At 35.7% G+C, this 23,892-nt stretch overlaps 1 protein-coding gene across 5 annotated transcripts in view; it reads left to right on the top strand.

The window, feature by feature from the left end:
• The window catches only part of GRIK2 (glutamate ionotropic receptor kainate type subunit 2), a 645,523-nt gene that overhangs the window by 254,778 nt on the left and 366,853 nt on the right, over nucleotides 1-23,892 (top strand). For all 5 annotated transcript variants that reach the window (XM_061207627.1, XM_061207628.1, XM_061207630.1 and 2 more), the window contains exon 3: nucleotides 305-562. In XM_061207627.1, coding sequence (XP_061063610.1) covers nucleotides 305-562 — 258 coding nt within the window. The remainder of the gene's footprint in view (nucleotides 1-304; nucleotides 563-23,892) is intronic.

Raw genomic sequence — 23,892 nt, 5'->3', positions numbered from 1 at the left:
CATTATTTGTAGAATTATTTGAACATTGAGAATTATTATTTGACATTATTTGTAGAATTATTACATTGACGTTATTTGTAGAATTATTTGAACATTGAGCTGTAGGTGTCTAGGTGAATTTCCCTTGTAACAAACTGAAAATGTTTGGAGTTAGACAAAATGTAAAATCAGCTAGATGCAGATGTTATATTAAAGACAAATCTTCCTTCAAGATGATGCCTTTGGGTTTACAATAATAATGTGGTAATATTGGCACACTGGCATCTCTCCTCTCATTATTGACAGACTTCTATCTCCTCTTCAGCCTGTGATCAGCTGTCTCTTGGGGTGGCTGCCATCTTCGGGCCTTCACACAGCTCTTCAGCAAATGCAGTGCAGTCGATCTGCAATGCTCTGGGGGTTCCCCACATCCAGACCCGCTGGAAGCACCAGGTGTCAGACAACAAAGATTCCTTCTATGTCAGTCTCTACCCAGACTTCTCTTCACTCAGCCGTGCCATTTTGGACTTGGTGCAGTTCTTCAAGTGGAAAACTGTCACAGTTGTCTATGATGACAGCACTGGTAAGAAAAATCAGTAGCCTTTGGGGCTATGCTTTAAATATAGGTAATTTTCTGAAACTTATTCGAGATTCTTACTGTATTCTTTTTGTTTGTTTGTTTTTGTTCTTGTTTTTTTTTTTTTAATTAAGGGAAGGAAAACATCTGAAATGAAACATTAACACTAATTTCATACGTCCAAACAAAGAACAAAATCATACACTTTTTTTTTCTATATTTGTAAAATAAGCACTTTTGTTATAGGAGGGATGTTACTGTGAACCATAGTATTGGATGAAGAATAGAGATAGTATGAAATATAACATTGAAATATTCATTCAAGGAATTTTTCTACTAATTTCAGGGTTGTTTCCCAAAGTAAAGCCTCATAACTGGCTGTCACTGAAGCTTATCAAGAAATCCAGGAAAAAAAAAAAAAGAAATTCAGACTTTGGCCTTAACATTTTCTATAGCTGTTTATGTGCAAAGAATGTGTGTGAAAAGTAATAACCTTTATATCTGGATAGCACGTTAAAGTACCCATTGAAATACTCTGAGTTTTTGGAACTGTTCATATGTAGATATAGCTTAGGGACTTGGAAAATAGTATTTACTAAGTTGTATTTATTTCCGTGTCTTTAAATGAATATTTGCTGGCTAGAGGTGGTCTGTGCTTTCTTGTTTTAATGCATGTTATTATTTTTATATATGAATGGTTATTTTGAGGTATCAGATGAAAACAAGTCTCAGAGAAATATAAGAACGTAAACAGTAAAAATAAAGTATTAATTTCCTTGGAAGTTATATTGGTAAAGGAACTGCATACTATTTTGATTATTACCTAGTGATAAGGAATTTCACATTAAGATGTTTTATCACTGGTCTAAATAGTGCTCTTTAAGTTAGAATTTTAAAATATTTTATTCTAGAACATTTCACTATACCTTTATGTTTACATCAAAATTGAAATTCCTTTGAATTTAAATTCTCCCCAAATACACCAGGAGCACACTTTGTTTATAAATGCAGCATTTAGAGCTATGTGCAGAAATTAGTCAGCATAGTTAGCATATGAATGCTAACCGAGAGTCATTACAGAATTATTCATAGAGTAAGTATGCCTTAAAAATCCTCTGAGGGGAAAAAAGCATGTTAATGCTCCATTTTATGCAATATTTAATTCAACAAACATTGATTAAGCCCCTGCTACATTCCAGGGACAGTACCAGGTGTGAGTATATGCCAGTAAAAGAAACAAACTCCTGGCCCCTCTTGAGCTTCTAGTTTCTATTTAGGGATATGTGGTTGTTCATGTTTTTAATATTATTTGTAATGAAATAATTGCATTTGTAACCGGCCTTTTAATTTAACACACTTTTAGAACTTTGCTATTCTTGATTTTTTAGGGGATAGAACTGACTCTAAGATAGATAGAAGATTGTCTTTGACATGAATTCATAAATATATAGAAGTAGGCTTTTTTTTTGTCTTTTTGGATATGTTTAAAAGTCTCAAGGTGGAATTTTAATAACAGAACTTAACAGAGAGAATTTGTAAACTTCCCAAGTGAACAAGATGACTATTTGATCATGTGGGAGAAAATCTGATGACAGCTAGAACTGTGAACTGAAATAGGAGAAAAATCCACCCCATACTCAATGAGATAAACATTAATAACTTCATTATGAACTTGTGTATCTGCTGTTTACTGCAGGATGCAGTATGCATTTTATATATGTTTCTTTTTTCCTTTCCAGATTTATTATGTACGCTATTCCTCCCACTTATATTCATTTCTATTTTGTTGTGTTGTCCAGTTTGATACATGATAATTATACTTTCATCCAGTCTTTGTTCCCACCCCCAAAACAGATGGGATGGTAGATGAAATATAGTGCTGGGGTAGGAGAAATTCTTAGAACGATGTTAACAGGAGCTGTTTATTTTTTATGATAATTAGCATTTGTTGTTGTCGTGGATGAATGCTTTTAAACGCCCTGAAAGTCTGTTATACCTCTGAATGATGTCCAGAATGATGGAAAAGAATTGGCTTCAGAAACAAAACTGTGTTTCTGTCAGTCATTTTGGAACATATGATTCATTTTAAACATGAACTAAAAATAAGTTGGATAGCTGTCAGCTTGTAAGCAATTCCAGGATAAGTTGTGAATATTTGCTTTAAAATTCCTGTGTTTCATCTTTGTTTATAGATCAGCAGTCCATTAACAAAGAACTCTGGACTGGTAAACAGAAGCCTGGGAGTCTAGTCCCAGTTTTGCTACTAAATTACTGGTACAACTTTGGAAAAGAGAAGAAGGGAATTGAAATGACTACAGAAAGCAGCTATGGTGCACTAGGCATCGAGGTAGTTGCTATCATATAAACTATTGCACTTAATCTTCAAAACAATTATATAAAAACAAAACAATTCTAGGGAAACAGGGTAACACTTCACTATCCTTGCTTCCTCCAGTAACTGGCTTTTCTGCCCAGCAGCAGCCCAAGGCAGAAACTTGAACATCTTCCTTGATTCCTACCTTTCTTCAGTCCCACAATCAAGCTCTAATGGTTGTTAATTCCACATCTCTATGAACTCTCAAATCTGTTCATTTCTTTCATGCTTTCTAACTAATTCTTAAGTCAAAATCTTTCACCTGGATTATTACTAGCAGCCTCCTAACAGTCTCCCTACTTGTCCGGTCTCCACATTGCAGTTCAAGTAAATTTTAAAAATGCAATACTGACCCATCGTCCTATTCATAGTTTAATAGGATAAAGTTAAAACACTTTTTAAGGATAAAGTTGCTCTAAGGATAAAGTTAAAGGATAAAGTTAAGGATAAAGTTAAAACTTGCTCTAAGGGTAAAGTTAAAACTTGCTCTAAGGATAAAGTTAAAACTTTTTTGAAAGGCTTATAAGACCTGACTTCATCTAATCCCTGTACCTCTCCAATGATATTTGAGTCTAAATCCCTCACTTACGTCTTTCAAATTGAGCCATTAAATTTCTTTCAGGTTCCGAAAATACTGTCCAGTCAGCCTGTTTCTCTCATTCTGGCCCCAGCTCCTCCTCCCCACCAAGCACCCACACACATGCATGTGTATATTTGCACACACACACACATTCATACCATCTGGCTTAGATGTCACAAAGAAAGACTGTCCTGACCCCCAGCTTCCAAGCCTGGAAGAGGTCTCCCTCAACATATCCCCATAGCACTGCAGTACTCCCATGACCATCCCCTATGAGAACATTCATCACATTATGAATGACTTTTCTTGGCTGACTTTTCCACTCAATCAAATACACATCTGAATAGGATGGACCGTAAGGCTGCCCACCATTCTATCGCTAGCACCTAGGTATTACCTGGCTCATGGAAATACCTAAATAAATATTGAAGGAATGAATGCATAAAAAGGTATTATTATATCCAGTGTTTAGACAAAGAAGCTCCAATGGATTAAATAATCTGTCCGAGGTCATTTTAGGTTAGGTAGCTCTTTAGTACTCGCCATTGAGTAAATAGATTCAACAATAATCATTTCAAAAATTTTATAAGAAATCTGGAGTGAATTGTGCTTATATGTTAAGAGCAATTAAAATATATTTACTCATTTACTCATTTGAACAATCATTATCAAGCATCTTCTGTATACCAGGTGCTATGTTCAGCACAAGGGACAGTATTATAGGTAAAACTTTGTCTCCACGTGCTCAGAGTTGAGTGAGGGGGAGACAGAACATGTGAGCAGGATACTATTATAGTGTAACAAGTGCAGAGAGAGACAAGAAAAGAATATTGTGGCAGCTTAGGAGATGAATATAGACATGAAAAGAATTTAGGGGAGGGGAAGGTTTTAAAGCTGCCTGGTAAAGGCAGAGGAGAGTTTTGGAGAGGATGACATTATCATTAAGTTATCATAAAGGACAAGTAGAAATGCTTCAACTAGAGAAGGGGCAAAAGGGTGTAACACGTGTAAATGTGAGGATGCCTGAGAATCTGGTTTGTCAGGCAACGACAGGCACTTCATTACGACTGATCATCAGAAACACGGAAACTGAGGAAGGATGAGGGAGAATGTATAAAAGGCCAACGTAGGAGAAATAAAAAAGAGCTTTTTACTAGCTCCTTTGCTCTGGAATATGCATGTTACAGCAGTACCAGTCATGTTTGCATGATGTGAACCTGCTTTCCAAACCACCGTTGAGTGCCTCAGAGATGGACATACACCCATTCGGTTCCTTTCCTAGGAAATCAGAAAAGAACATAGAGAGAGGGATATCCACTGACTGGACTATGGATTGAAATCCTGGCTCTGTTGTGTAATTTTCAGCAGGTTACTTGACTTTAAAAACTTGAGTTGACACATTTGTAAACTGAAGATAATGTATACATCAGGGGAGTGTTGTCATGATTAGTGAGATATGCAGAGTGCCTCATGGTGCCCACATGGTAGGAGCTTAAAACTCTCAATAATAGAAATGCCATGTGCTATGTGCCATTTATTCCTTACTATACTCTAAGAAAAAGGAATCGTTATTGGTCCCACTTTTTAAAATATGAGACTGTTTAGATGCAGAGAGTTGAGATAATTTGCCCAAGCTTTCATAGCAAGTAAATGGAAGGTCTGGGTTTTGACCCAAGGCAGTAAACTGCAGAACCCACTTTGTTAAATACTGTGATATAATGGTAGTTATTGTGTTTTGATTTGGTTCATTTTGTTGTCATTATTTTACTTTAAGAACAGGAATGACACAATCAGAACGATTTTGGTAAAGGTTCTCTGACACCCTTGTGGAGAATGCATTGAGGCTATTGAGATATGGTAGGGAATAGGACAAGACCAGAAGCAAGAGAATTTCTGAATTAGTCAAGTTGAAAACAAGATAATAGTCTCAATTAAAGAGGTTTTGATAGAATGATTTTGAGGCAGAGAATTGTAGGAAGATTTAGGAGATACAAATTGTAGGACTTAGTAAGTAAATAAGTGGAGAAGTGATGGAGACAGAGACAGTAAGGATGACCTCTATGTTTCTGGTCTGGGCTACTCATCAACGGCACATTTACTAAAAAGGAAAACAAGAAAAAGAAATGTGGGAAAGGGTATAATAAATCTGGTTCTTAACACATTAATCTTGAAGCACCTCAGAATCATCCAGTGGTGTTGGAGGTGGAAATCCATCTTGAAAAGTAGGAATTTAGTATGGGCATATAATGCTCCCACTGGCATTTTGCTCTGCTCTCCATTTGGACTCCTTTGTGATATGAGGAAATGAAGACAACTGACAAAAAACTAGGTCATGGTAGGTCAAGAAAATTCAGAGTTATGCTAGTGAGTAGGCAGTCATGGAGATGAATATAGACATGATAAGAATTTAGGGGAGAGAATGTAATTTTTTTTTAATTAATGAAGGAAAATCAGTATTTTTTTTTAGATATTAATATTTAACAAACTTAGCTTTGATTCATTTCCACGGTATGAAAAAGAAAAAAAGGCCAGGGCCTTTATCCTAAGCAAAAGCAGAAATGATTTCTTTACTAACTTTATTAACTTGAATGAATTCTATTTATAGACTATGTTCTAGATACATCTGTGTGTGCTTTTGGAGTTGGTTTAATAAAATGTAAAGTCAATTAAGAGTAAAAAATTATTTTATTTTGCACCTATATTTAAATAGGATAAATAAAATAATTCAATAGAAGTTGATGGGAAAAAAATATATTTCTAGAAGATACTAACTTTTGAATAATATAACAATTTTTGTGTTATAAAACATATAACCAAATAATTTTAATTTTATTTCAAGGAGTTGGGTAATTTGGATCTAAGATGATTATATGTTATATGTTCTAAGTGGAAAGCTTCAAGTTCTCTAATTCCAAGTGGAAATACAATTAGCAATTATGAGTTAAACCTAATTATTAGGATATAGTTGATTACACAGCTTGGTGTATTAGTGTTTCCACCATGTTGGTTTTGCATGAACATAGGTTCTTTATTTCCATTTAAGCAAGCCTCAAAATTATTTGTAATATTATTACTTAAATTTTGATTACACGATAGTATTTTTAAACATATTCATAGAACTAATTATTTCTCTAAGTTTTAAAATCTTTAAAATATTGCCAACCCTAAAAGACAAAAATAAAATTTTTAATCCACAACAATCATACAATTCATATTTCTGTAGATAGTGAAATAAATACATATGTAGGTCCAAAGAAATAGAAGAAGCAGGACTTGTACCAGACTTCAATGATCAGTAGTATTTGCCTTTATTGGGAAAGAAAAAAATCATGAAGTGAGAATAATTCCCTGGTGATGGCCAAACACTGCCAGTTTTCTATATTTAAATCTGGAACATATTGGCGTGAGCATTTTGGTAACTACTTTTCCCTTAGCCTTTTCCTGGTCTTGTCTGTCTCCTTCTCTATGCAGTGCAGGGGAATGATAGTACTTAAATTATCTCTCTGATGCTCTTGACAATTTTGACTACTCCCTTCTTAAGTGAAAGACTAAAACTCTCCTTGTTTGGCCTCTGTGCCATCATTCTCTCCTTGTTGTGTCCTTCTTTTCAGCCATTTATTCCCCTTCTCATATTCTTAAACTCCTTTTTTCTTTCTCTGTTCCTTAAAAGCTGATGTTGTTCAGGTTTTATTCCCAGGCTTCTTGTTTTCTAATTGTTTACCTCACTCTCCCTAAAGCCTTCCATCTGACTCAAGCCTTTCTCTGCCTCTATGTTGTAGACTCACTGCTGGACATCTTCAGTTGCTTCTAGCCAAGTGACAGACTCAGAGATTCAGCCACCCATTGATCATCTTTATGTGGATGTCCCACAGGCACATCTAACCCAGCATAACAAAAGCCAAACTCATTACCTTTATTCCAAAACTTGCTTTTTCTCCTCGGTTTCCCTCTTTATCCAGTTGCCCAGCCAGATTCCTAGTGGTCATTCTAGATTCTTGTCTTTCTCTCTTCCCTCATTTCCAACTGATCACTTAATACCTCTCATTTTTTATCTCACATTTCTCTACTTTACCTCTGTCCTCCATCCTACCATCTGTTTTAGTTAACATCTTTATCGTAAACCACCTAGACCATGTTCTGCCCTCTACCCTATTTAAGTTCATGTCTCTGATGCAGACAAAATGGTGTTTTTAGAAATGACAATGTGGTGATGACATGCCCAGGCTTAAAGCTGTTTGGTGGTTCCTCAGTTCTTGGAAGAATGAGTTCTAATTCTTCAGCATGACACATGCAGCCTTCATCATTGGCACTCTCGTGCCCCTTTGATTTTATTTCCCTGGTATTTCCTCTCTCAATATTTATGCTACAGCTTTCCTTGAATAGTTGTAGTTCTCCCTTACCAATCATGCTGTGCTTTCTCAAGTCTCTTTGCTGTGCACAATTTGTTCTCTCAGCTTCTTATGCCCTTCTCATTCGGTGATCTATTCACCACCTTCAGGTGTACCTTAAAATATTCTTACAATGTAAACTTGTGAAGTAACCTTCCCTGACTTCTACCTGTATGAGTTGGTATTTCTATTCTTTGTATGACACAAGAGTTTAGTTGATAAAATAGTTCATCATCAATTTTATAGTACAGTTTTCTGCATGCTCACATGACCCATTTAGCAGAGGTGATGATTTCCTGAACCTAAGAGCTCTAAATATTTTATAATTAATTCATCCATTTATTTGCTTCTTCCTTTGTTTTTTAAATAACTTATTTCTTGATTTAGTTCACAAGTAATTATCAAACATTTACTATGTGTCATTGCTGTTCTAGGTACTGGAAGTACAAGAGTGAACAAAAATTCTTTGCCTTGTGGAGTTTGCATTCTAGTGTAGAGTGATAAACAGTAACAAAATAAATATGTATATATATAGCATCAAATGTGATAAGTGTTATGGAGAGAAATAAAGCAAGGGAGGCATATAAGTAGTACAAGGAGGGAGTACTGCAATATTAAGTTGGATTGTTATTAGAAGAGACCTTATTTAGAAGGCAAAATTTGAGCTAGGACTTGAATGAGCTGAGGAAATATGTCGTGGGAGTTCTGAAGGAAGAGTATTTCAGATAAAAAGAAGGTAAAAAATAACCAAGGGAGAAAGAGATAAAGAATTCTAAGTAAGGCACTTTTTTGGTTTGTTTTAGTTTGGAGAAGGATTTTTTGAGAAACTGAAAATTGAAGGAGATTTTTGTGACATCTGTCATTTTTTTATGTGTATATGTGTTTATGTATATATGTACATATATGGTTATATATGTATATGTTCCATTATTTCTTTGCAATAGTAATGTCATTTCTTTAAAAATAACTCAGTGTAGAGACTTTTCCACATAGAGGCTCATTTTTCTATGAATTACTTAGTAGTGATTATGGTCCATAGCATTCACCCATAAAATAGTGATAGGATTCATTTTTAATTGAGATAAGACTTCAGGGAAAGAAGAAAAGAAATAAATCTAACATATATTCATTTTTGCAAGATGTAATAGATCATTTATTGGATACTTGACTAAAAATAAATTGGTTCAGTATCAGAAACACTTTTTTAAAAATTGAGATCCTGAATGGATAAAAACCTAGGTTAGATACTCATTATACATCAGGTGAACACGACTGACTTCTAAAACAGTTTTCTGTTTCCTACTGAACATTGTATAAATGTTTATCTTGCTTTAATATAAGGTATATAAACTATATTTGGGGACAGAGTCCTCTAGACACAAACATTTAGAGAAAGCAAGAAAGAGTTAACATCCAAATTCTAGACAGGCTAATTGTACATCATTATTTCAGAATTATTCCAATTTGGAGGTGGTACAGTGTCCACTCTTCATATTTCAGTGATTCAAAAAGAAGCTCAGGAAATGAATTTTTTTGCATAAATACATTAAACATGTATTAAATCTATCCTGTCATAAATAGAGCCTTGGCTAGTAAAAGCTAATGACGATACAAAGCCTAATATACACCTCTCCTTGCCTTCTTATAATAACCAAAGACATTATTTTACTTGTCATAAATATTTGCATTTCTGTAAATTCAATCATCTTCCATTTGATAAAACAAAGTTAATTATATAACAGATATTAAAATTAAAATCCAAAGCACTGGTTCTTAAATTTAATTGATATCAGATAATGGGATTTCCTGGGCTACTGTTAAAACTAGAGATTTCTAGGCCAACTCCTATTACTCAGTAACTCTGGGTTTATACTCAGGGACTTGCAGTTGGAAAAGGAAACATAGCTAATTGTGATAGGCATTACTAATGTTTACCAGTATGTGGTTGTCTCTACTTCTAGACCTCAGGAGATTGAAGGTCTGTAATCCTCGAATTTAGGTGTGACCACGTGGACTGCTTTAGTTGGTGAAATGTGAGCAGTAGTGTTGCTCGTTTCTGGGTGGAAGCATTTAATTGCCCGTCACTTTATTCTCCAGCTTACTCATTCCTTGCCATACCAATTGTGCTATAAGTTTGAAGTATCCCAAAGTGCTGAGCCAAAATATCAAAGAGAGCTGCCTTGGGAAATTATTTAGATCTACAGCAGACCTTGCTTTTATGCGACATAAACTCTTGTTCTGTTAAATTGCTGTGATTTGGGAGATGATTTTTCCTATAAGAGCATAACCTAGTCTAGTAGTTCTCAAACTTTAGTGTGCATTAAAATCATTAGGTAAATGTGTTAAAACACTGCCTGCTGGCTTTACTCCCAGTGTCTGATTTAGTACGTGTGGGATGTGGCCTGAGAGTTTTTTTCTAATAAGTTAGCAAGGGATCATGATGCTGCTGCTCTAGTGACAACACTTTGAGAAACATTGATACATTAATTTTTTTTTAACATCTTTACTGGAGTATAATTGCTTTACAATGGTGTGTTAGTTTCTGCTTTATAACAAAGTGAATCAGCTATACATATACATACATCCCCATATCTCCTCCCTCTTGTTTCTCCCTCCCACCCTCCCTACCCCACCCCTCTAGGTGGTCACAAAGCACCGAGCTGATCTCCCTGTGCTATGTGGCTGCTTCCCACTAGCTATCTATTTTACATTTGGTAGTGTATATATGTCCATGCCACTCTCTCACTTCGTCCCAGCTTACCCTTCCCCCTCCCCGTGTCCTCACGTCCATTCTCTACCTATGCGTCTTTATTCCTGTCCTGCCCCTAGGTTCTTCAGAACCTTTTTTTTTTTTTATTTTAAGATTCCATATATATGTGTTAGCATCCAGTATTTGTTTTTCTCTTTCTGACTGACTTCACTCTGTATGACAGACTCTAGGTCCATCCACCTCACTACAAGTAACTCAATTTTTTTCTTTTTATGGCTGAGTAATATTCCCCTGTATATATGTGTCACATATTCTTTATCCATTCATCTGTCGATAGACCCTTAGGTTGCTTCCATGTCCTGGCTATTGTAAATAGAGCTGCAATGAACATTGTGGTTCATCTGTCTTTTTGAATTATGGTTTTCTCAGGGTATATGCCCAGTAGTGGGATTGCTGGGTCCTATGGTAGTTCTATTTTTAGTCTTTTAAGGAACCTACATACAGTTCTCCATAGTGGCTGTATCAATTTACATTCCCACCAACAGTGCAAGAGGGTTCCCTTTTCTCCACACCCTCTCCAGCATTTATTGTTTGTAGATTTTTTGATGATGGCCATTCTGACTGGTGTGAGGTGATACCTCATTGTCGTTCTGATTTGCATTTCTCTAATGATTAGTGATGTTGAGCATCCTTTCATGTGTTTGTTGGCAATCTGTATATCTTCTTTGGAGAAATGTCTATTTAGGTCTTCTGCCCATTTTTTGGATTGGGTTGTTTGTTTTATTGATACTGAGCTGCATGAGCTGCTTGTAAATTTTGGAGATTAATCCTTTGTCAGTTGCTTCATTTGCAAATATTTTCTCCCATTCTGAGGATTGTCTTTTCATCTTGTTTATGGTTTCCTTTGCTGTGCAAAAGCTTTTAAGTTTCATTAGGTCCCATTTGTTTATTTGTGTTTTTATTTCCCTTTCTCTAGGAGGTGGGTCAAAAAGGATCTTGCTGTGATTTAGGTCAAAGCATGTTCTGCCTATGTTTTCCTCTAAGAGTTTTATAGTGTCTGGCATTACATTTAGGTCTTTAAACCATTTTGAGTTTATTTTTGTGTATGGTGTTAGGGAGTGTTCTAATTTCATTCTTTTACATGTAGCTGTCCAGTTTTCCCAGCACCACTTATTGAAGAGACTGTCTTTTCTCCATTGTATTCTTGCCTCCTTTATCAAAAATAAGGTGACCATATGTGTGTGGTTTTATCTCCGGGCTTTCTATCCTGTTCCATTGATCTATATTTCTGTTTGTGTGCCAGTACCATACTGTCTTGATTACTGTAACTTTGTAGTATAGTCTGAAGTCAGGGAGCCTGATTCCTCCAGCTCCATTTTTCTTTCTCAAGATTGCTTTGGCTATTCGGGGTCTTTTGTGTTTCCATACAAATTGTGAAATTTTTTGTTCTAGTTCTGTGAAAAATGCCAGTGGTAGTTTGATAGGGATTGCATTGAATCTGTAGTTTGCTTTGGGTAGTATCATCACTTTCACAATGTTAATTCTTCCAGTCCAAGAACATGGTATATCCCTCCATCTGTTTGTATCATCTTTAATTTCTTTCATCAGTGTCTTATAGTTTTCTGCATACAGGTCTTTTGTCTCCTTAGGTAGGTTTATTCCTAAGTATTTTATTCTTTTTGTTGCAGTGCTAAATGGGAGTGTTTCCTTAATTTCTCTTTCAGAGTTTTCATCATTAGTGTATAGGAATGCAAGAGGTTTCTGTGCATTAATTTTGTATCCTGCTACTTTACCAAATTCATTCATTAGCTCTAGTAGTTTTCTGGTAGAATCTTTAGGATTTTCTATGTATAATATCATGTCATCTGCAAACAGTGACAGCTTTACTTCTTCTTTTCCGATTTGGATTCCTTTTATTTCTTTTTCTTCTCTGATTGCTGTGGCTAAAACTTCCCTGACTATGTTGAATAATAGTGATGAGAGTGGACAACCTTGTCTTGTTCCTGATCTTAGAGGAAATGGTTTCAGTTTTTCACCATTGAGAATGATGTTGGCTGTGGGTTTGTCGTATATGGCCTTTATTAAGTTGAGGTAAGTTCCCTCTATGCCTACTTTCTGGAGGGTTTTTATCATAAATGGGTGTTGAATTTTGTCGAAAGTTTTTCTGCATCTATTGAGATGATCATATGGTTTTTCTCCTTCAATTTGTTAATATGGTTTATTGATTGATTGTACATTGATTGGTATGGTACATTGATTGATTTGTGTATATTGAAGAATCCTTGCATTCCTGGGATAAACCCCACTTGATCATGGTATATGATCCTTTTAATGTGCTGATGGATTCTGTTTGCTGGTATTTTGTTGAGGAGTTTTGCATCTATGTTCATCAGTGATATTGGCCTGTAGTTTTCTTTCTTTGTGACATCTTTGTCTGGTTTTGGTATCAGGGTGATGATGGCCTCGTAGGATGAGTTTGGGAGTGTTCCTCCCTCTGCTATATTTTGGAAGAGTTTAAGAAGGATAGGTGTAAGCTCTCCTCTAAATGTTTCATAGAATTCTCCTGTAAAGCCATCTGGTCCTGGTCTTCTGTTTGTTGGAAGATTTTTAATCACACTCGCAATTTCTGTGCTTGTGATTGGTCTGTTCATATTTTCTATTTCTTCCTGGTTCAGTCTAGGAAGGTTGTGCTTTTCTAAGAATGTGTGCATTTCTTCCAGGTTGTCCATTTTATTGACATAGAGTTGCTTGTAGTAATCTCTCATGATCCTTTGTATTTCTGCAGTGTCAGTTGTTACTTCTTCTTTTTCATTTCTAATTCTATTGATTTGAGTCCTCTCCCTTTTTTTCTTGATGAATCTGGCTAATGGTTTATCAATTTTGTTTATCTTTTCAAAGAACCAGCTTTTAGTTTTATTGATCTTGGCTATTGTTTCCTTCGTTTCTTTTTCATTTATTTCTGATCTGATCTTTATGATTTCTTTCCTTCTGCTAACTTTGGGGTTTTTTTGTTCTTCTTTCTCTAATTGCTTTAAATGTAAGGTTAGGTTGTTTATTTGAGATGTTTCTTGAGGTAGGATTGTATTTTTATAAACTGCCCTCTTATAACTGCTTTTCCTGCATCCCATAGGTTTTGGGTCGTCGTGTTTTCATTATCATTTGTTTCTAGGTGTTTTTTGATTTCCGCTTTGATTTCTTCAGTGATCTCTTGGTTATTAAGTAGTGTATTGTTTAACCTCCATGTGTTTATATTTTTTACAGATTTTTTCCTGTAATTGATATCTAGTCCCATAGCGTTGAGGTCAGAAAATATGCTTGATTCGATTTCAATTTTCTTAAATTTACCAAGGCTTGATTTGTGATCCAAGATACGATCTATCCTGGAGAATGTTCCATGAGCACTTGAGAAGAAAGTATATTCTGTTGTTTTGGGATGGAATGTCTATAAATATCAATTAAGTCCATCTTGTTTAATGTATCATTTAAAGCTTGTGTTTCCTTATTTATTTTCATTTTGGATGATCTGTCCATTGGTGAAAGTGAGGTGTTAATGTCCCCTACTATGATTATGTTACTGTCGATTTTCCATTTTATGGCTGTTAGCATTTGCCTTATGTACTGAGGTGCTCCTGTGTTGGGTGCATAAATATTTACACTTGTTATATCTTCTTCTTGGATTGATCCTTTGATCGTCATGTAGTGTCCTTTGTTGTCTCTTGTAATAGTCTTTATTTTAAAGTCTATTTTGTCTGATATGAGAATTGCTACTCCAGCTTTCTTTTGATTTCCATTTGCATGGAATATCTTTTTCCATCCCCTCATTTTCAGTCTGTATGTGTCCCTAGGTCCTAAGTGGGTCTCTTGTAGACAGCATATATCCGGGTCTTGTTTTTGTATCCATTCAGCCAGTCTATGTCTTTTGGTTGGAGCATTTAATCCATTTACATTTAAGGTAATTATCGATATGTATGTTCCTATTATCATTTTGTTGATTGTTTTGGGTTTGTTATCATAGGTCTTTTACTTCTCTTGTGTTTCCTGCCTAGAGAAGTTCCTTTAGCATTTGTTGTAAAGCTGGTTTGGTGGTGCTGAATTCTCTTAGCTTTTTCTTGTCTGTAAAGGTTTTAGTTTCTCCGTCAAATCTGAATGAGATCCTTGCTGGGTAGGGTAATCTTGGTTGTCGGTTTTTCCCTTTCATCACTTTAAATATGTCCTGCCACTCCCTTCTGGCTTGCAGAGTTTCTGCTGAAAGATCAGCTGTTAACCTTATGGGGATTCCCTTGTATGTTATTTGTTGTTTTTCCCTTTCTGCTTTTAATATTTTTCTTTGTATTTAATTTTTGATAGTTTGATCAATATGTGTCTTGGCATGTTTCTCCTTGGATTTATCCTGTATGGGACTCACTGTGCTTCCTGGACTTGATTGACTATTTCCTTTCCCTTATTAGGGAAGTTTTCAACTATAATATCTTCAAATATTTTCTTAGTCCCTTTCTTTTTCTCTTCCTCTTCTGGGACCCCTATAATAATTCGAATGTTGGTGCGTTTAATGTTGTCCCAGAGGTCTCTAAGACTGTCCTCAATTCTTTTCATTCTTTTTTCTTTATTCTGCTCTGCGGTAGTTATTTCCACTATTTTATCTTCCAGGTCACTTATCCGTTCTTCTGTGTCAGTTATTCTGCTATTGATTCCTTCTAGAGAATTCGTAATTTCATTTATTGTGTTGTTCATCATTGTTTGTTTGCTCTTTAGTTCTTCTAGGTTCTTGTTAAACGTTTCTTGTGTTTTCTGCATTCTATTTCCAAGATCTTGGATCATCTTTACTATCATTACTCTGAATTCTTTTTCAGGTAGACTGCTTATTTCCTCTTCATTTGTTTTGTCTGGTGGGTTTTTACCTTGCTCCTTCAACTGCTGTGTGTTTCTCTGACTTCTCATTTTGCTTAACTCACTGTGTTTGGGGTCCCCTTTTTGCAGGCTGCCCATTCGTAGTTCCCATTGTTTTTGGTGTCTGCCCCCAGTGACTAAGGTTGTTTCAGTGCATTGTGTAGGCCTCCTGGTGGAGGGGACTAGTGCCTGTGTTCTGTTGGATGAGTTTGGATCTTGTCTTTCTGGTGGGCAGGACCACATCTGGTGGTGTGTCTTGGGGTGTCTGTGACCTTATTATGATTTTCGGCAGCCTCTCTGCTAATGGGTGGGGTCGTGTTTCTCTCTTGCTAGGTGTTTGGCATAGGGTGTCCAGCACTATAGCTTGCTGGTCACTGAGTGGAGCTGGGTCTTAGCGTTGAGTTGGAGATCTCTGGGAGAGCTTTCACCATTTGATACTACGTGGAGCCAGGAGGTCTGTGGTGGACCAATGTCCTGAACTCAGCTCTCCCACCTCAGAGGCACAGGCCTGACACCCGGCGGGAGCACCAAACCCTGTCAGACACATGGCTCAGAATAAAAGAGAGAAAAGAAGAAAGAAAGAAAGAAAGAAAGAAAGAAAAAATAAAATAAAATAAAATAAAGTTATTAAAATAAAAAATGAAAAAATTATTAAAAATTAAAAAGTAATAAAAGAAAGAGAAAAAAAAAGAAAGAAAGTAGAGAGCAACCAAACCAAAAAACAAATCCACCAATATTAACAAGCACTAAAAACTATACTAAAAAAAGTAAATAAATTAAAACAGATAGACAGAAACCTAGGACAAATGGTAAAATCAAAGCCATACAGTCAAAATCACACAAAGAAGCATACACATACACACTCAGAAAAAGAGAAAAAGGAAATATGTATATATATATATATATATAAAAGAGCAACCAAATCAATAAACAAATATACCAACGATAATAAACTCTAAATACTAAACTAAGATAAACATAAAACCAGAAACAAATTAGATTCAGAGAGCAAACCCCAAGTCTACAGTTGCTCCCAAAGTCCACCACCTCAATTTTGGGATGATTTGTTGTCTATTCAGGTGTTCCAGAGATGCAGGGTACATCAAGGTGATTGTGGAGATTTAATACGCTGCTCCTGAGGCTGCTGGGAGAAATTTCCCTTTCTCTTCTTTGTTCGCACAGCTCCTGGGATTCAGCTTTGGATTTGGCCCTGCCTCTGCGTGTAGGTCGCCTGAGGGTGTCTGTTCCTGCCCAGACGAGGTTAAAGTAGCAGCTGGTTAGGGGGCTCTGGCTCTCTCAGGCCGGGGGGAGGGAGAGGTACAGAATGCGGGACGAGCCTGCAGCGGCAGAGGCCAGCGTGACATTGCAACAGCCTGAGGCATGCCGTGTGTTCTCCCAGGGAAGTTGTTCCTAGATCACGGGACCCTGGCAGTGGTGGGCTGCACAGGCTCCTGGGAGGGGAGGGGTGGATAGTGACCTGTGCTTGCACACAGGCTTCTTAGTGGCTGCTGCATGAAACTTAGTGTTTCATGCCCGTCTCTGGTGTCCGTGCTGATAGCCACGGCTCATGCCCATCTCTGGAGCTCGTTTAGGCAGTGCTCTGAATCCCCGCTCCTCGCGCACCCCAGAACAATGGTCTCTTGTCTCTTAGGCAGGTCCAGACTTTTTCCCGGACTCCCTGCCAGGTATCTGTGGCGCACTAGCCCCCTTCAGGCTGTGTTCATGCTGCCAACCCCAGTCCTCTCCCTGGGATCTGACCTCCGAAGCCAGAGCCTCAGCTCCCAGCCCCCACCCATCCGGACAGGTGAGCAGACAAGCCTGTCGGGCTGGTGAGTGCTGGTTAGCACCGATCCTCTGTGCCAGAATCTGTCCGCTTTGCCCTCTGCACCCCTGTTTTTGCGCTCTCCTCCGTGACTCTGAAGCATCCCCCCTGCCACCCCCTGTCTCCACCATTGAAGGGGCTTCATAGTGTGTGGAAACCTTTCCTCCTTCACAGCTCCCTCCTAGAGGTTCAGGTCCCATCCCTATTCTTTTGTCTCTGTTTTTTCTTCTTTCTTTTGCCCTACCCAGGTATGTGGAGAGTTTCTTGCCTTTTAGGAAGTCTGAGTTCTTCTGCCAGTGTTCAGTAAGTGTTCTATAGGAGTTGTTCCACATATAGATGTATTTCTGATGTATCTGTGGGGAGGAAGGTGATCTCCATGTTTTAACTCCTCCGCCATATTGAAGGTCTCTCCTGATCCATCTAATTTTGACTAACTTTAAGAACCACTGATCCATCTAGTCTTGAATAATATGCAAATTATCATATTTTGAAAAGTAATTGATAGTCAAATTTGTCAGTATAATAAAGGCATAATTTTATAGATGAAAACCTTTTAAAATTTTAAATAAAACTGGAATGGTTTGTAGTGATTAAATACTGATAAAATTATGTATCACTTATTAAAAATATATATTCACTGTGTGAACTTCCACATTGAGTAGTTTTAATTCAGCTAAATATTTTTGTCCTTAGAGTATTTTAAACAGCTTTGAATTAGTTGTAATACATAGGAAGAACATTGTAACAGAAATATAATAAAAATTGTCAAGTGTAAATTAATATGATTTAGAATAATCTAGCACTGATATAATGTTTTATAATATCTATTTCAGCAAATTTACAAATAGTTTTACTTTTTAATTGAACTTAAAAGAATTTTGCAAAAAGTGATAATTGCATGGCTGATGAGTTTGATTTGTCAATTAATCGTTTTAAAAAATCTCCCGTTCCATTTTCACAATGAACTTTTATGCTGTTATCCAATTGAAATAATTGGGTTGACATTAAAGAAGGAAAATTAAGTCAGCCCTTGAAAGCTTAACACTAACTTGTTAATTACCCTATTAATTACACAATGAGAAATGACAAGCTGTAATTCCCTTTTCTGAAGTGTGGCTGAAGGTCAGAGAGCTCTTATTGGCATATTGCAAGACCAAAGGAAATGATACAAATTTTTTCTTTTAAATACCATCAGCTGTCATTGGAAACTCAGCCAAGGAACTAGATCAATGTTTTAAGCATAATCTTTAATATTCAGTTTCCATCTATTCTTAAAGGAAAGAGTACCTATTATATATTAAGAAGTAACTTGGTGTTCAATAGCAGAAAAACAAACAATTCAATTAAAAAATGGTCAAAAAACCTGAATAGAAGACATACAAATGGCCAACAGTTACATGAAAATATGCTCAACATCACTAATCATCAGGGAAATTAAAATCACAATCACAGTAAGATAACACCTCACATCTGTTGACAATAAATAATAAGTGTTGGTAAGGATGTGGAGAAGAGAGAACCCTTGTGCACTGTTGGTGGAAATATAAATTGGTGCAGCCCCTATAAAAAACATTATGGCAGTTCCTCAAAAAAGTGAAAATAAAACTACTGTATGAGCCAGCAATCCTACTTCTGGGTATCTAATCAAAAAAATGAAATTAGGATCTCAAAGAGATATCTGCACTCCTATGTTTATTGCAGCATTATTCACAGTAGCCAAGATATGAAAACAACCTAAGTGTTTGTCTATGGGTAAATGGATAAAAATATGTATATGTATATGTATGTGTGTGTGTGTATATACATATATATATATATATGTATGTATATATATATATATATATACACACACACACATACATTCCATGAATATTATTCAGGGATGAGAAAGAAGAAAATTCTGACATTTGCAACAACATGGTTGGACCTTGAGGGTATTATAATAAGTAAAATAAGTCAGACAGAGAACGACAGATACTATATGATCTCATTTGTATGTGAAATCTAGAAAAGCCAAACTCAGAGAAAGTAGAGTAGTAGTCACCAGGGGTTGGGGTGTGGGGAAAATGGGGAGATATTAGTGAAAGGGTGCAAACTTCTAGTTATAAGATGAATATGTTCTGGTTATAAGATGAATATGTTCTGGGGATCTAATGTACAGTATGGTGACTATAGTTAACAATACTGTATTATATTCTCGAAAGTTGCTAAAAGAGTTAGATCCTAAGTGTTTTCACCTCCTACCCCCCAAAAAAGAAGAAATGGTAATTTTGTGAGGTAATGGAGGTATTAAGTAGCCCTATTATGGTAATCATTTTACAATATGTACATGTATCAAATCATCATGCTGTACACCTTAAACTTACACACATTTATGTGCCAATTATATCTCAATAAAGCTGGCGGGAAAAAAGAAGTAACATGGCAAAGATATTTGCATTTTTATGTTAAAAGAAGCTGAATCTAAAGGATTTTCAAACACTGCCCAGGTCTTAGCTTTTACACTTTTGACAAAGGGTTCCTTATGCCTTTACCCTACTGCAAAGATCAAAGAGTATTCACAGAGGCTACTGGCAAACCAGAGATACACAGAATGGTTTTCTCTGCCTGTTAAACCAATAATTCTTGAAAGTCAATTGTTTTTTGTTATAATGGAGTAAATCTAAATTACGCTGGGCAAATTTTACACGCATAGTGTGTAGGAACGGATAAACACATAGTGACCTAATGTGATATTGTTTACATAATTGTATATATATTATTTCATCAGTACTATTTATTGTTGTGTAATTTATTGTCACTATTTAGAAGATTAGGATGGGCTCTGAAAGACTGTAGAACTGACAGCATTATTTGTAACTCTGTTGGTCGTGAGTTTAGAGTAGAGATAGACTTAAACATGCGTGCAATGTTTAGTTGTAGTTGTCTTAAACCACATATAGAGCACCATAATATTGTATTCAGATTTTTAAATTTTTTAATTGTGATAAAATACACATAACATAAAATTTACCATCTTAACTATTTTTAATTGTACAGTTCAATAGTATTAAGTATATTCACATTGCTCTAAACCAATCTCCAAAACTTTTTCATCTTGCAAAACTGAAACTCTATACCAATTAAACAACAATACCCCATGTCCCCTCCCCCCCAGCCCCTGGCAACCACCATTCTGTTTTCTGTTTCTATGAATTTGACTACACTGGATACCTCATATAAGTAGAATCATACAGGATTTATTTTTTTGTGACTGGCTTATTTCACTAAGCATAATATCTTCAAGGTTTATTCATGTTCAGCATGTGTCAGAATGTCCTTCCCTTTTTAAGGCTGAATAATACTCTATATTCCATTGTATGTAATTACCATATTTTGTTTATCCGTTCCTCTGTCAATAGACACTTCAGTTACTTCTATTTTTTGGCTATTGTGAATAATGCTTCTATGAACATGGGTGTACAAATATCTCTTCAAAACCCTATTCTTATTCTTAATTCTTTTGGATGTATATACAGAAGTGGAATTGCTGGATCATATGGTTATTCTATGTTTAATTTTTTGAGGAAATACCCTACTGTTTTCCATAAAAAATACAGCATTTTACATTCCTACCAACAGTGAACAGGGGTTCCAATTTCTCTAAATCCTCACCAACACATTACTTTCTTTCTTTCCTTTTTTTTTTTTTTTTTTTTGGTAGTAGCCATCCTGGTAGGTGTGAGCTAATATAGCATTGTGGTTTTGATTTACATTTCCCTAGTGATTAATCATGTTGAACATTTTTTCATATGCTTTTTGGTTTTTTGTATATTTTATTTGGAGAAATGTCTATTTAAGTCTGTTGCCCATTTTCATATCAGGTGGTTTGAAATTTTGTTATTGAGTTATAGGAGTTCTTTATGTATTCTGGAGATTGCCCCCCTTATTGGATATATGATTTATAAATATCTTCTCTCATCCCGTAGATTGACTTTTCACTCTGTTTATTGTGTCCTTCGATACACAGAAGTTTTTGATTTTGTAGTCTTATCTATTTTTACTTTTGTTTTCTGTGCCCTTGGTGTCATATACAGGAAATCATTGCCAAATCAATGTTATGAGCCTTTTTCCCTGTGTTTTTCTAATTTTACATCTTAAACTTAGGTCTTTAATCCATTCTGAGTTAGTTTTTGTATAATGTGTAAGGTGAGGATCCAACTTTCTTCTTTTGCACATGGATATCCAGTTCTCTTAACACTGATTGTTGAAAAGACAGTCCTTTCCCCATTGAATGGTCTTGGTATCCTGTTGCAAATCATTTGACTATATATGTGAGGGTTTATTTCTAGCCTTTCTATTCTATTTCATGTATCTGTCTTTATGCTAGTACCGTACTGTTTTGATTAATGTGGGTTTGTGATACATTTTGAAATCAGGAAGTGTGAGACCTCTAAATTTGTTCTTTTTTTTCAAGATTGTTTTGGCCATTTGTGATCTCTTGAGATTCCAAATGAATATTAGGATGGATTTTTCTAATTCTAGAAAAAAATGTCATTGGTATTTTGGTAGGGATTGCCTTAAATCTGTAGATTGCTCTGGATGATGTACTCAGCTTTTCTAAATACAGGGAAATTTGAGTTATATTAAAATATACTTTATAAATTATACCACATTTATTTTTAAATTTATTAGCCTAGTTGATAGACAGTCAACTAACAGACCCTTTATGGATTTCAGATTTCAAAGCAGTACATGTGGTGCTTCAGCTAAGTTTCACCATTCTTCTTTAATTTGGGCTAACTTCTTCATCAGTTCTCAGTGTTAGATGGAGAGAAGTCATTTCTCATTACTCCTATAACATCATACTTAATTTGAAGATATATTTGAAGGTGATTATTATTTTTAAAATCACTTTTTCTTCATAAACTTATTTTATAATGATGATACATACTGATTAAATAAACTAATTTATTATCAAGCCCTTTATTGGCCAAAGAAGAACCAAACTTGAGTAAGATGTTTCCTATTCTCCAAGTACTTAAAACCTGGTATTACAAATAAATTATAATACAGTATGCTAAATGCTAAAAGAGTCACATAAAAAGTGTTATGACAAAACAAAAAGGGAGATTAGCTTGTTAGAGATAGTAAATATAGCTGACATTTAAACTCAACATATGCTAAGGTTAGGTAGGATAGGAAATTCAAAGGAACAGAGCTGTGAAACAGTGTGGTGAATTTGTAGCATGGTGACGTGTCTACTGTGATTGAAACACAGGGTGTGTCAGTGAGGGGTGTTCAAGAATAAGAACAAGTAGGTCAGAATAGATCATGAAGTATCGGTCATGCCCTGAAATCAGAGCATATAAGCATTTTAGAAGTAACCCTGTGGAGAGAGCTGACCCTGGAGCTTGAGATGACTGAGTATCACTGGACAGGTTGGAGGCATAAGTAAGTTCCCAGGGGGGACACTAGGAATAATCTTGGTTTTGGTATCATAAGGTTAGTTAACAGGAATCTATAAACTTTCCAGGAAAATTAATATAATTAATTTTTAATTAAGTAGATTTTTAAAAATTATGTAACATATTTTAGAACATTAAAAAGTTATTAATTAAGTTTTATAGTTATTAGTGCTATTCACCAAATATACCTGGCTCTGCTTTAGGCACAGATCAGAATTGCATTTTCTCACACTCTTTGAAGCTAAGCAAAGTCATGTGATTTTCTTTCACCAATGAAATGTGAGCAAAGGTACCGAATCACTTCCTTGTGGATGGTTTAAAAGCCAGTGATCAATTTGTCACATTTTCTTCCCCATGCCATGATGATGATGAGGGCAAGTGTCCAGACAGAGGTCCTGGAGCAACTACAATGTAGAGAACCACCATACCAATCCATGTTAGACAAGTTGTAGGAGAAACAATTAAACTTGCATGTTGTTAAGACACTGAGATTTGAGCGCTGTTTTTAATCACAATATAACAGCCTATCCTGACTGCTAGAAAAAGTAACACATATTGTCTGTAAAAAGACTTGATAACAAAGAGCAGAGGGAAAAAAAGACTTAAAATCCACTACAATCTTACCAAAAAGAGGTAAGGGCCATGAAGTGTTTTGATATTTGCCTCTTAAACTGTATTTGTTATTATATAGAAGTTTAATTCATCATGTCAATTATGAACTTAATTGTGACAGATGTTCACTCTGCTAAATTTGTACACTACTGCTCTCCCTTTTAGGAGGTTAGCTCTTCTGTCAGTTACTGTTGGGTTATGAGCCAGCTTATAATCATAAGGCTATAGGTTTTTGTCCCCAAATGCATCAACTGGCTATCATCAATTTCTCCCTTAAATGGGAAACATGATACATAACTGGGTTGTTTTGAATTCACGTGAGACAGTATATGTAAAATAAGTGTCACACAGTAAGCTAAACAATGAATGCTAGAGGGCCTGTTTTGTTTTTCTGAAGGTTTGCTTATTAAGATTTTTAAATATCTAATAACCTTAAGATATAAACCATTTTTGTTCAAATAAACTGGAGCATGGGAGCAATAATATAGAAATTCCCCATCTACCCTAAGCAAGTAA

This window comes from Eubalaena glacialis, chromosome 12, assembly GCF_028564815.1.
Source record: "Eubalaena glacialis isolate mEubGla1 chromosome 12, mEubGla1.1.hap2.+ XY, whole genome shotgun sequence".
Taxonomy (NCBI): domain Eukaryota; kingdom Metazoa; phylum Chordata; class Mammalia; order Artiodactyla; family Balaenidae; genus Eubalaena; species Eubalaena glacialis.
The sequence above is the reverse complement of the archived record's forward strand: the minus strand, read 5'-3'. Positions and strand labels throughout refer to the sequence as shown.